Source organism: Phodopus roborovskii, unplaced genomic scaffold (assembly GCF_943737965.1).
Source record: "Phodopus roborovskii unplaced genomic scaffold, PHOROB, whole genome shotgun sequence".
Taxonomy (NCBI): domain Eukaryota; kingdom Metazoa; phylum Chordata; class Mammalia; order Rodentia; family Cricetidae; genus Phodopus; species Phodopus roborovskii.
In genome coordinates this window covers 15,192,501-15,206,551 of record NW_026125059.1, presented here as the reverse complement: position 1 = coordinate 15,206,551, position 14,051 = coordinate 15,192,501, and the positions used below count along the sequence as shown (strand labels likewise).

General features: G+C 46.3%; 1 protein-coding gene across 22 annotated transcripts in view; it reads left to right on the top strand.

The window, feature by feature from the left end:
* Positions 1-14,051, top strand: part of Tox2 (TOX high mobility group box family member 2) — a 123,274-nt gene that overhangs the window by 63,788 nt on the left and 45,435 nt on the right. For 21 of the 22 annotated variants that reach the window (XM_051186970.1, XM_051187037.1, XM_051186959.1 and 18 more), the window contains one exon: positions 10,780-11,025. The exons of the other annotated variant lie outside the window; for it this stretch is intronic. In XM_051186970.1, the coding sequence (XP_051042927.1) occupies positions 10,780-11,025 (246 nt within the window). The remainder of the gene's footprint in view (positions 1-10,779; positions 11,026-14,051) is intronic. 22 annotated transcript variants of the gene reach the window in all.

Sequence of the window (14,051 nt, the reverse complement as noted above, 5' to 3'; positions counted from 1 at the left end):
ATTCACAATGCTCCTACCTCAGCCTTCTGAGTGCTAGGATTTCAAATGTGTGTTACCAGTCCCCTTTAGTGTTGTACTTTTAATGGCTTTTATCGTTTTACACTCCTGTGGTTTATCAATGTTCATAAAAGTTTATGTCTGTCACTTCTTCATAGGTTGTGTCATTTGTCAGCAGAAGTATTCCTCTAAGTCTCTTTAATATGTTTTGCTCTGAATTGGTCCTTAATTTGCTATTAATTTTGCCACATTACTTTGCATTTGCCTGATAACATCTGTGTATTTTTAGCTGTTCCTGTCATTTTATTTGGAGCATGTCTGTTATAAACGTTATCTGCTCGACTCATTTGTTTTAAATCAGAATATCAAGTCTTATCTCTCAGGAAGTCAGCTAAGATTCTGAGGATCCCTTACGGTTGCTCTGCATACTCAGCTGCCATTTCTAAGATGGTTTCTTTTGAGCACCTTCGTAGTGAGTTCTTGGATCTTTTCAGACTGAAGTTTAATCAAGTTCTCTCTCTCTCTCTCTCTCTCTCTCTCTTTATTTTTCCTTCCTCCCTTTCTTCCTCCCTCCCTCCCTCTCTTCCTCCTTCCCTCCCTCCCTTCCTTCCCCCCTCTGTTGCAGAATTTTCTTTGTCCTGGCATGTATTGCCATGACGCTGTGGCTTACCCATAATCTGGCTATTTCTTTCTTTCTTTCTTTCTTTCTTTCTTTCTTTCTTTCTTTCTTCCTTCCTTCCTTCCTTCCTTCCTTCCTTCCTCCCTTTCTTTCCTTTTTGTTCCATCCATGGTATGGACTTCCTGCTTACTATTAAAATTATAAAAGATAGTAAATGAACTTGGCAAACTGTTGGGGTGTAAAAGGAGCATAGCAATATCAATCATGTTCCTATAAACCAACAATAAGCAACTCAAAAAAGAAACTAAGAAGGCTCTCCACAGACAATAGCACAAGAATAAAAAGATGAGAAGGGATAAATTTAACCAAGGATGTGAAATATTCATAAATGGAAAGCGATAAAACACCAGCGAAAAGAACTAAAGACCCACGCAGCGAAGGGAAGGCCGCCCTATGTGTGGCCATTAGAAGACAGCACGGATGCCCAAGAAACCTGCTTGTTCAGGGCCATTCCTGTCAGATTTCCACTGATCCTTTGTTCTGGTTTGCGTTTCTGTCATTGTGATACACACCAGGACCAAAAGCAACTTGGGGAGGAAAGGGTTTGTTTGGCTTACATTTCCAAGTTACAGGCTATTGCTGAGGAAAACAGGGTGAGGTTCAAGCAGGAACGGAAGCAGAAAAGTGTGGAGGGGTGCTGCTGATAGGCTTGCTCCCCCTGGCTCTTGCTCAGCTTGCTTTCTCATACAACCCAGGACCACCTCCTAGGGATGACACCACCCACAGTGGGCCGGTTCTTCCCACATCAGTCATCAAGACAACCCCAGCACAAATATGGCCGCAGGATCTGGGCAGCCCCTCAGTTGAGACCCCCCTCTTCCCAAGTGACTGTTGGTTGTATCGAGGTGATAATTAAAAATGAACCAGGACACTTTTATTGCAGAAATGAATAAAAAAGTGGATCTGAAAATTCATGTGCCATTTCAGAGGGTTCTAGGTAGTACCAGTAACCATTTATAAGGGAAGGATAGTATCTTCACCAAATGACGTTGGGACAGATGAACAGTTACATGCAAAATAACGAAGTGGAATCTTTCTCATGACACATACTATGATGGAGCTATCAGGACTATGGATTCTGAATATGACACCAGAACTATGGCCAACAAAAAAGGGATGGGTTTTACATCATCAAAAATTAAATTGGAATGACTCTATTTCTGTGCTTTGCCCCAACATAAACAGGACTGGAATAGACATTTCTCTGGAGAGTCACATGCCAAGAAACACATGCAAAGATGGCCTATGGCATTAGTCTTTAGGGAAGCTCAGTCAAAACCACAAGAAATCACTTCATACCACTAAGATGGTTATCACAAAATTATTAAAAATTTGGGTGCTGAAGATGTGGGGGCATTGAAACCTGCACATGTTATCAGCAGAACCATCAAAATATGCAGCCACCATGGAAAGTTCCTTGACCATTTCTCAAAAGTCAAACATAATTACCACATGACCTAGCAATTCCACTCCTATGTGTGTATGAAAAAAACCCTGAAAAATACACTTAAACAAATACATGTATACATTTATTCATGGCACAAATACATTTATTCACAGTAGCCAAAGATAGAAGGAGATTTAATGCCCATCAGTGGATGAATAAACAAATTGTGGCAAATTCATATATTGGAATATTTTATAATCATTAAAAGGAATAAGGCTCAGATATGTGTTATAAATCACAAAATACTTCTATGCTAAGTGAACATAGCAGTAGAATGTAGACGAGCTTCAAAAAACGTAATGTAAAGTAAAAGAAGCCAGATTCCATTTACTTAAACCCAGCCAGAGTGGGTAAATTCTTAGAGGCAGAGTGAAAATAGGCAGACACAGATGGTTGAAGGGCCAAGGCAAGCAGAGAGAGAATGGCTAACAGGATCAGAGTCTTATTTTGAGATGATGAAAACATTTAAAAGCAGACAGAGCGGGCATTGTACCACATTATGAATGTACCTGTGGCTGCTGAACATTATTTGGTGCCTCCATAAATTTTAGTCAAGTGTAACAAATGTATTTAAACTTCAATTTTCCTTGCAGTTTAAATGATGCTTTGGTGTCAGTGACCTCTTCTAAAGCTACCCTTCCACCTTAGCAAACCTTGCTGGACAGCCGTCGAGTTAGACTGACAGACAGACTGGACAGTCATCATCGAGTTATACTGACAGACAGACTGGACAGCATCGAGTTAGACAGACAGACGGGACAGCCATCATCAAATTAGGTTGACAGACGTTGCGGTGGTTTTCCATGCTGTGTCTAGAATCTCTTGGGTTTGTGTTTTATCCCTGAGGCTCTAACTTTGAGGGTTTTGTGTGGTCAGGGTCTTTTTACTTTGCCTAATGTTTTACAGATAAGGGTTTGTGACCCGCACTTTAAGAATCTAGGCTTTGGGGCTGGGGGTGTAGCTCAGTTGAGAGAATGTTTGCTTGGTGTGCCTGAATCTCTGGTTCCATTCCCAGGGCATGGAGGGGCACACCTGCGATCCCCGCACACTGGGGAATGGAGGCAGGAGGAGCAGGAATTCACAGTCACTCTCAGCTATGTGGTCAAGTCAAGGCTACATGAGAACTTTATAAAATAAAACAAAATAGATTCTAAAACAAGACGCAAATGCTAGGCCTCAAGACCCCTCCTTCCAGAGATCCCAGAGGTGATCAGCTCTCCTCTAACCAGGTAGCCAGCCACAGGTCATTCAGATAGGCTCACACTCTTCCCTTCTTTAATCTGTGACATGAAGAATACATCTGACGCCTTCTTTCTGTGTGCACCAGAGCTCTCAGGACTCTTTGGCACCTTGATGCTTCTCTCTGGATTTTCATGAACCCCTCCCCCTCCCCAGTGAGGAGCAGAGCAGGCATGATGAGTGGCAGATCTCTTGCACACCAGGGGCTGGACTTGGGTGTGCAAGAGGTGTCTGATCCAGTGTTCAGACTCACAAGGCCCGAGTCAGAGACTGGCTATAAGACACTTCTTCACCCTCTGCACTCCGTCCTCCCTATCTGAAAACCAAAGGTGGGGGCTGGAGAGACGGCTCAGAGATTAAGAGCACTGGCTGCTCCTCCAGAGGTCCTGAGTTCAATTCCCATCAACCACATGGTGGCTCACAACCATCTGTAATGAGATCTGGTGCCCTCTTCAGGTGTGCAGGTGTACATGCAGGCAGAACACTGTATATAATTAACAAACCTTTCTTTAAAAAAGAAAAGAAAATTAAAGGTGATATACATGCCTTTTCAGAACAGACATGTTTAAAGGGAGAGTGTGTGGAAATGCCAGAAACAGGTAGACACGCGGTGGGGACTCCGTGTAGATCAGCCCCAGGACAGGCAGGTTTGTGTGCAGGCATTGGGGATCTGACTATACCTCAAAGAGACAAGTATGTGTTTGCATGCTTATTTTTAAGAGTGCTAATTTCTCCTTTAGAAGAATTGTCATAGTTGTGTTATTTCAATATTTTGATACAACACATGGTTAGTTTTCTAAAAGGCTTCTGGTTGATTGGGTGTGTTCCAGAGCCTTGGGATTTTGGCTTGGATTTAAAAGAATGAATTTTGTGGTCATTTGTCATTCATTGGCATCCTGTCCTGTGTCAGTACCTGTTCTGAATGCTGGGGGACAGGGAAGGAAGTAGCATTCAATAACACGAGCTAGCCCAAGGGACAGTCATCTGCTGGGAGGGAAAGATGCAGAAATACCTGGGTGAGGCTTGAACCTAGAGCCTGGCGTGGTCCATTTTGTGAGCTCATTCATTGCATTGTAACTAAGTTATTTCTAGATGCCAATCACTGTACTAGGTTCTGGGAACAAAGCAGACTTAACTCCAGCCTTCATGGAGCCTGGGGCTTTGGGGAAGGTAAAGATGAGCCACAAGCAGCTATGGGAGGTGCTGAGTACTATGGGAGACTTGCAAAAGTGCCATGGTGTGGGACTCAGAGGCGTCTTTCCAGAGAATGGACTGTACAGTTGGGAAGGAATCTAAGAGGAGGTGACTCTGAACAGAAAGGCAGGCAGGGAGCCTTTGCATTCTGGAGTGATGTGATACCCGTGGTTGGCTTCATCTAGACACTTGGCCCTAACCCATCTTGGTAGTGAGGCTGAAGACAGACACTAACTCACAGTACATGGAACTGTGGCACAGATGTTAAGGAATACATCAACGAGAATGCTGAGCCAGTGAGCAGCTGGCACCTGTTCTGTGTCCTTGGAAAGGTCCCTTAATGTCCTAGAATTCCACCAAGAGCATCAAGGATGACAGCCCTGAGCGGCAATGGCTGGGCTGTGGGAGGACTTACAGGGTCATGTTTGAGACTAAGGTCTTGAACCCAATGACAGTGGGGTTCCTGGACATGACCTGAAGGAATCTAAGCCAGCGTAACCACACATCCAGGGAGCATTACTAACAATGGAAAAGACACTGAACCAGCCTAGATGGTGGAGAAGGAAATGGGATATGATAGAGTTTTACTCAGCCATGAAGAATGTGATGTCATTCACAGGGAAAAGATAGGAACTGGAGCTCCTTGTGTTAAGTATCCAGACTCAGACAGATGCTGCTTGTTCTCTCTCTCTTTCTCTCTCTTTCTCTCTCTCTCTCTCCCTCCCTCTCTCTCTCTCTCTCTCTTTATATATATATATATATAAAGTAGTAGGGTTTTTCCGCCTGCTGCCCGGTCTTGTCCTGCTACCACGCCAGCCTCAAATAACACACAGAGACTCTGATTAGATATAATTCTGTTGGCCCTGTTACTTGTTTCTTATCGGCTAGCTCTGCCTTAATTATTAACCCATTTCTGCTGATCTATGTATTTCTCTTACCGGGGAGCCGGCGGCATACTGCTTTCTCCAGACTCTCCATCTTGGCTCCTCCTTCCTACTTCCTATTTCCTCCTTGTCTCCTAGTCCCTCCTATCTTCCTTTCCTATTGGCCAACAGTTCTTTATTATTAACCAGTATGAGAAACATATACAGAATGACATCTCCCATCATCTCCTCTTTTCTGTCTAAATAAAAAGAAGGGTTTTAACCTTAACATAGCAAAATATATCACATAACAGTTATCCAATAAGAATCACAGTTAACAATATTTAGTCCATTAACATTTAGCAAGATTAAAAGAAGCTATTCTATCATCTATCCTATATTTGTGAGTCCAAAGTCCTATATGTAACTTATCTGTAAGCCTAACTAAGGAAAACTATAACCATAACTATCTGTCTTCAACTCCTTCAAAGACCACAGAAGGATAATATATAAACTCTAGAAATGACAGACACAACTCACTGCCTGGTCACCCGAAGTTCTTTTGTAATCTTCCATCTTCAGCCCATAGGCCATAGTGTGTCTGGCAGACTCTCCAGTAAAGCAGGAAACTTTAAACTGTCTTCTTGTATTGGCAGTTTGTCAGTCACTTTTCTCCGTGTCCTGTATACTGTCTCGCAGACTCTTCCATGAAGCAGGATCTCTGTAGCAATGTCCATCTTGAATCAGGAGTCACTTTCCTGTGGGTCCTGCATGTCCAGTTTATATAGCACAAAGTCAAACAGTCCATATAAGAGCAGTATCTTGTCCAAATGGCCAGTCTTGCCATATTGAAAGCAAACTCCACAACGCGTTTCTTCAATGTCCATCTTCCTTTCTGGTGCAGGTGGTATTACCAAGAGCAATTGTGCCTCACTGTCAAGAAAAACCCTAAAACATTTTAAATGCCATATTCTGTAGGTCTTTGAAAGGTTTGAAGAATGCCTATTTATCTCAAATACATCTCTGTGTATCTTGAAAACCTAACTAACTTAACTCTAAGCTTTGACTATCATAGATAATTATCTATAATCTGTACTACATTATATTTCTATATAAACACAATACCTAAACAAGAGGAGAAATATACATATCACCTTATTGACCTTAAATTGTATCAATAAATGAAAATCTATTCCAAAACAAAGTATTCATATCTATACCATAATTCCCTTTTTACCTTTAAAAAGAACTGGCTGTGATCATTAACCATTTATACCCAAGTCCATTTAAATGAAAACAAACATTTATAAACAATATTTGGGAATTTGGGCGTCGTTCTTTCCAACTACTTCCTGCTGATAGGGGGCGCTGTCATGGGGATCCTAAGAAGATGCAGAAATCCTGGCTGTAGTCTGCAAGTCTGCCTTGTTAAAGCTGTTTTGAATGTTGGATCATCAGGAACTCTGTTTCAGGCGGTCTAGCTTGCTCAAACCACATTAGTCTGGAAGGAATCCACAGCTTTTTATTTTCTGTGGAAACAAAAATAGAAATCCTTTTCCCCAGTAACTTGTCCTTGAACTTAAATGTTTGAGTCAAAGCATTTTTAAAATATACAAATTGAATTAATCCAGCAGCATTTCCTTTATCAGTTGTTGTTATTTTCTCAGCAGTCAAACAATGCAGAGACAACACAATAGCATATAGTAACCAGATTCTCTCTGAGCTTTTCATCTTTATGTGGCTTTATTATTACTCTATTTTACTTTTATTTTTTTATTTTTTGACATAGGGTTTCACTGTGTAACTCTTATCTGTCCTGGAATTTACTCTGCATACCAGGTTTACTTTGCAAATCACAGAGATCTGCTTGCCTCTGTCTCCTGAGTGCTGGGATTAAAGGCGTGTGCTACAACACCCAGTTCCTCTTTGTCTCTTTAAAACCATTTTTTTTCATGTCTACGTATATTTTAAAACACACTGTAAACCTTTAGAGGTTTTTCTTAATATGAATCTGTCTTTACTGTAAATCTTTATCTTCGTCTAGCCACAAGTCTTTTATCTGGTAAACAACAACATTGCTAAAATGAAAGTCATAGCTGTGTCAGCCGCGGTTTACCAAAGATGGTGGCGGGTCCTTTTTTTAAGCTTTTGTTAAATTTTAAGTATAAGTTCTTAGCCACGTTGGGCGCCATTTGTAACGAGTATGGATTTTTCCGCCTGCTGCTTGATCTTGTCCCGCCACCAAGCCAGCCCCAAATAATACACAGAGACTCCGTATTAGATATAATTCTGTTGGCCCTGTTACTTGTTTCTTATCGGCTAGCTCTGCCTTAATTATTAACCCATTTCTGCTGATCTATGTATTTCTCTTACCGGGGAGCCGGCGGCATACTGCTTTCTCCAGACTCTCCATCTTGGCTCCTCCTTCCTACTTCCTATTTCCTCCTTGTCTCCTAGTCCCTCCTATCTTCCTTTCCTATTGGCCAACAGTTCTTTATTATTAACCAGTATGAGAAACATATACAGAATGACATCTCCCATCAGGGACCAAGCTGTGAGAGGGAAGGAATCAGCAAGGTGCATGATGAATCTCTGAAAATGTCTTAACTGAATCTGTGACCTTGCAGCAAAATGTTAGCAATAGTGATAAAGCCAGGGCAGCTGTCAGACATCTGCAGTGAAGTGACTCAATGGGACAATTCCCTGCCTCTTTTTAATTTATTCTTTGTGTCTTTCACATCACGCCTCCCCATCCCACCCCAAAATAAAACAAAATAAAATTCAAGAGGGAAAGAAAGAGACAGGCAGACAAAGGAAAAGAAGAAGACAGGGGGAAATCTTGTCATGGAAGCTGCAGTGTGACACGGGACGCAGTAAACCCCTTTATCCACATATTTTTACATGCAGACATTTATTGAGAAGAATCATTGGTCTGGTCTGAGGCCCCTGGTCTCTGCTCCACCATCAATGCTGGGCCCTCACTGGGGCTCTTCCTGGACATCGTTTGCTGCCCTGTATGGTGGAGATCCTGCAGCTCTGGGTCCATCAGACTGTGCCCCCACTCCATCCCTGTGCTCCAGCAGATCCCAGGTGGGATGGATATTGGGGTGGGCCAACACATAACCCTGGTTCTGGGCCTGGGTAGCTGCAGGGTTGGTCAGCCCGCCAGCTCTCCCTGTCCTCACCACTAGGGTGAGCACTGCCTTGGCTAGTTCACCCTTTGCAGCAATAGGCAAGGGGCGGGGCCAGTTCTCCCGCTTCCAGGATCGGTTCTCCCACACTTAAGCCTTCGGGGCCAGCTCTACTGTGTTGTCTAGTGGAGGTGTAGGGGCCACTCTCCCTACTGCTGCAGCTGATGGGGGCAGGGCCAGTTCCCTCACCTGCCTCAGGCATTGATGGGAAAGAGGGCATCTCTCCCCCATGAGACAGATGAGTAATGGGGACAGCTCTCCCATGGTCACAACTTTGGGGCTGGCTCACCCACCCCTCTGCCAACAGGGTTGGCTCTATTGTGTTGCCCAGTGCAGGGCCTGCTCTCCCAAGTGCTGCAGCTGGTGAGGTGTTGGGTCAGGGGTGAGGAGAGGAGGGGGTCTTCCCATTCTCATACCCTCAGGGCCAGCTTGCCCATGCCTCTTCTGACAGGGCCAACTGTGTTGTGCTGCCCAGGTGAGATGTAGGATCCTCTCTGCTGAGTGTTTTAGCCAGCGAGGGACAGGACCAGTTCTCCCTAGTGTTACTATCAGTGAGGGGGAGGCCAACTTTGTACAGCCCTATCCTCTCTGCCTTTGCTGGTGTCAGCAGCCACAAAGATCAGCAGAGACCGTGGCTGCATCAGAGCCATGAACCCAGGCATGGGCCCCAGCAGAAGCCCAGGCCCAGACATCGCCATGGTCCTGGGTGGAATGAAGGCACCCACCTCACCCTACTCCTCATCTTTTCAGATGTGCCTCTGTCCGCAGAGCATGCACCATTTCCTCTCTCTTTCTCTCATCACACCATACATTTGCTCACCATAGTGGTGCCCGTCTGCCTCTCACCACAGGGTACCAGGTGGACCAGTGTTTTCTTCCCAGAGCCTGGGTTGAACGGCCCCACCCAGTCCCACATGTGTCTTCTTGTCCAGTTTAGACCATCATGACCCTGGGCAGGACCATGCCTTCCCATCGCAAACAGATCATAATAGTGCCCAATGGCACCAGGCAGGCTCCCGGTTGGTGCGGAGGTGTTGCTGGAGGTTTCCAAGCCTGGGCTAGAAAGGCCCACCTGTGATCCCTTGAGTTCCAATGCCCACCACATGTCATGGGGCAGGAGCAGGATGGTTCTCTTTAGAGTTCATTCTGGTTACAGGAGGAAGTGGAGGGATAAGAAAGGCAGTGGGGGACGAGGAGGGGGCTGTCATCATTGTCCTGGGGTGGGACGAGGGGTGGCAGTGGACTCTGTAGAGTTTAAAGGTATTTTGGAGTAGTTTTGTTGGAGTTGAGAGCTGAGTGAAGGGGAGGTTTGTGGTGGAGGGAGACATCACCTAGTGCGGTCAGAGGACATGGGTGCAAGGTAGAGGAAGGGAACGTTGAGTGGGTGCTGAGATGTCTAGCTGTGATGCTCTGGTATGAAACCAAGAATGGAGGATGAACGTGACACCTGCAGGGCTTTGGACACGAGGGTTGTTGAGGCATCTGATAACACCACCAGGCATGGGCAGTAGCAGACAGGGAGATTGAAGCCAACCCCACACGTGAACCTGTGCTACAAAACCAGGGCCCAAAGTCCATGCTCATCATGATCTACGGTAGAACCTGGGACAGTTATGGCAAGGAGAAAGCCAAATTTGGTGCTCACACTGCCTTCTAGCTTTGTCCTGAGGATGCTGATTAGCATGGGGAAGATGGCCCAGTGAGGCTTAGAGCCGGGCTGCTAACTGCTAGTATGCACCGACATTTGTGCCATTCGCCAATATACGGGCCAAGAGAGGGCCTGGGGATGCTCAGGAGACTCTGACTATCTGAAGCTCCAGTCCCCAGCTCTTCTGCTTACCTTACTTGGCCATTCTCCTTTGGACCAATCCCCCTCTGTATAGTGGGTGGCTGAGGGAGGGTGGTTCTCAGGTGGCCGTGGGCCAGATCTACTGGGAAATCAGAAGCAGGTTCAGGAAAACTCACTCTCTGGGAGTCCAGGTTCTTGTCTGCAGACTCTCGGTGGGAGGAAGATTTATTGAGTAGTGGAGCAGGAGGCCACCAGGCCTTCTGCCTTGTATTGGGGACATCTCTTTGCCAAGGGCGTTGTTTCCATTGCTGGTGTTACTGAGGCTATTGAATGGGCTCTGTGGTTTTGAGTCACTGACCCCTGCCTCTCTGATGTTTTAGACTTATAACAGCCAGAGCGAGAGCAATGAAGACTATGAGATCCCTCCTATAACGCCTCCCAACCTCCCTGAGCCATCCCTCCTGCACCTGGGGGACCACGAAGCCAGTTACCACTCGCTGTGTCACGGCCTTGCGCCCAACGGTCTGCTCCCTGCCTACTCGTACCAAGCTATGGATCTCCCAGCCATCATGGTGTCCAACATGCTAGCCCAGGATAGTCACCTGCTGTCTGGCCAGCTGCCCACGGTGAGTCTGTCTCCCACATGGGACCCACGTCTCCAGGAAGGGAGGGCCTGAGGGGAGTGAGCGGCAGGGTTGAGCTGAGAAGCCCTGATCCTGGGCGTGCTCTGAGCTCTGCTGGCTGATTTCGGGGAATCTGCAGATTCTGGGAGTGGCATGGAGGGAAACCATAACTTCCACAGCTCTGTGTGTGACAACTTGGGACTGGCTTTTTTTGGTTGTTGGTACTGTAACCCCAGTTTTATCTCCAGCAGATTTATTGAGATATATGCATGCCATCAATTCACACACTCAGAGTGGGTAACGGTACAATCCATTTGAAAGTGTTTTCATTCCCCCGCCCATTGGAAGAAGCTTCAGTGTGGATAGCAGCATCGTTAGGCACCTTTAGTCACCACTCCCAGCGATCATGCCCCACCCTTGACCCAAGACAACCACTCATTACTTTCCCTTATTTTGCTTCGTTTTGCTTGGAGACGCTCTGTAGTCCTGGCTAGGTGGCAACTCACTATGTACCCCAGGCTGGCCCACTGGTTCTGTTTCCTGAGTCCTGGGATTGTGGGTGTGTACCACCACACCCACTTACCACAGGTTATCTTCTGCCTCTGTCTGTTTGCCTGTTCTGGGTGATTTCACATGAGTATCTAAGGGGGGTAGTTACCGAGGGTAGGTGAGAGCCAGCAGGCAGACAGAGGCAGGGAAGGATGTTCCAGGATACAGACGTTTGCAGAGGGAAGAGGTAAGGGGCCAGTGATCTGGTAGAGATAGCGTGGGATCCCTTTTGCTGTGGGGCTGGAGTCAGTGTGGGGTCCCTTTTGCTGTGGGGCTGGAGAGTGAGGACTTGCAGCCAGCGGAGGTGAGGGAGCTCAGGCGAGTCTGCAGCATCAGGTCCCAAACCCCATGCTGAGCGGGGTTCTGTGTTTTTGGCATCATGGTCGCTCTGAACTGTCCAGTCCTTAGTAAGTCGGTAGAAGAGGCACTTTAGGGGACTTCCAAAACCATTTTTCCCTTTCTTCCATCCCTTCACAGTTAAAATTAGAGTTATAACTCTTACATTCACATTTAGGTTAATGACAACGTGAACACTAAGGACTGAGGTGGCCACGGGTAGGCAAAGGCTTGAGGGTGCTTCCTCACAGGAGTCGTACCGGTGGGTGTCATTGTGGTCCTACTCCACCCTCATTTCCACACAGCAGGCAGATGGCCACTAGCCGCTAACACACTTGTGGCAAAATGACTGTTTAAGTCTTTTGAAGAAAACCATGGCTGAGCACTGATTGGCTGGACTGGCTCTTAAATCCAAGACGAAGTAGCCCTCCAGTGTGTCCAAGTGGGTCACAAGCACTCCCGAGGCTGAGGGACAGGGTGTTCATCTGACTTCCCTGTCAGAGTCACATGGTATTGGCTGGATTGCGCTTGCTGCCACGGTGGCTGCTCAGAAACTGCAGCCCAGTTTGTAGCCCGATACGAGCAGAGGCAAGACGATCATGAGTTCAAGGCCAGATTGAACTGCATAGTGAAACCTTGTCAATACTTAATTAACTAATAACCCAATGGAAATGTGTGTTCCACTCTCCAGGGATCCTGCTCTTTTGTCCCCTCCACAAGGCAAGTAGCCCAGTTTCCTCTTCCAAGTGGTTGACTCCACAGTCATGTGGCAGGGTTGTTCTATCCCTGCCATTTTCTCAGCTCATTTCCCAACAAATCCTCATTACTGTGGGTGTCTTTGCTGGGAATTTCCCATAACACACACACAGCATGGCAGATCGAGGTGGCTGTCTCAGCCACAAGCTCTGAGAGCCATGGTGCGGGACGAGGACCACAATGTTCCCCATAGGGTCTCGCCCTGGGCTGCCCGTGTTTAGTAGAGGCTGTGAGGTTAAGAGCTGCTATGCTTTGGAGCCCTAGGCTTCACATCAGGACCTCTTTCCTTGTCTTTGAATCCTAGCATCAGCCATCAAGATCTTGTCACAGTATTTGAGATGACGTATATAGTCTTAGCCATTATCTGATAGAGTAGACAATCAGGAATGTTTGCTCAAGTTGAACTGGGCTGGAAAGGCAACTCAGTTAAGTGCTTGCCTTGCAAACATGAGGACCTAAGTTTGATCCCTCAGAAGCTGTATTAAAAAAATAAATGATGGCATGCACTTATCCAAAAAACAAAGTGGGCAGTACCTGTGGTTGTCTCCTGGCCTTCACACATACATATTGTCACCAGTCTCCCAGCACCCTTCCCAAGCTTCGTGATCACAACAGCTCTGACCATTGACCATTACAAGGCCTTCTGTCAGCTCATCACAGACCACCCTCGCTCCCTTGGAAATAAATTACCCCTTCCACGAGCTCTATGCACACCAGTCCTTTGCAGGTTTCCTTACAGCTGGTCGGTATCTAGGATGCTTCTCAAATTCATAGTCTTAGCTCTCCGTTAGTCTAGACTTGCAAGGATCCATCAATCTTATATTCCCTCCTTACTTAATGAGAGATAAGCCTGACCTTGTTACCCAGGGCCAAGGCCCCCACCAAACAGGAAAGCCAGATAAGGATGTGTTGGATGATTAGGAGGCAAGGAGCTTGACCACAGACTTTTGAATTCAGGAGAACCGCAAGGAGAAGTAAGTGTGTGTGTGTGTGTGTGTGTGTGTGTGTGTGTGTGTGTGTGTGTGAAGCAGGGATTATGGAAACACCTGCTGGCTGTCAAGCAGGTGCAGAGGCATTTGTTTGTGCTCCTCTCAGCTGAGAGAGTCAGGGGGTAATGCACAGGGGCGGAGGCTTCCCTTCAGTGGCTGCCCTGGCAAATGGCTACAAACCTGCAGCTCAAAAGAAAGAAACGGAGATCCATCCACTCAGAACCCCAAAAGTCCAAAATCAGTACCTCACATTGAAATCGAGGTTCTGGGAAGCCATGCTTCCCCAGGAAGTTCTGGGGTGTCCATCCTTACCTCTTCTAGCTTCCAGAGCAGTGGCTCTCAGCCTTGCCATGGCCATGGCCCTGTAATACAGTTCCTTGTGTTGTGGTGAGCCCCAAC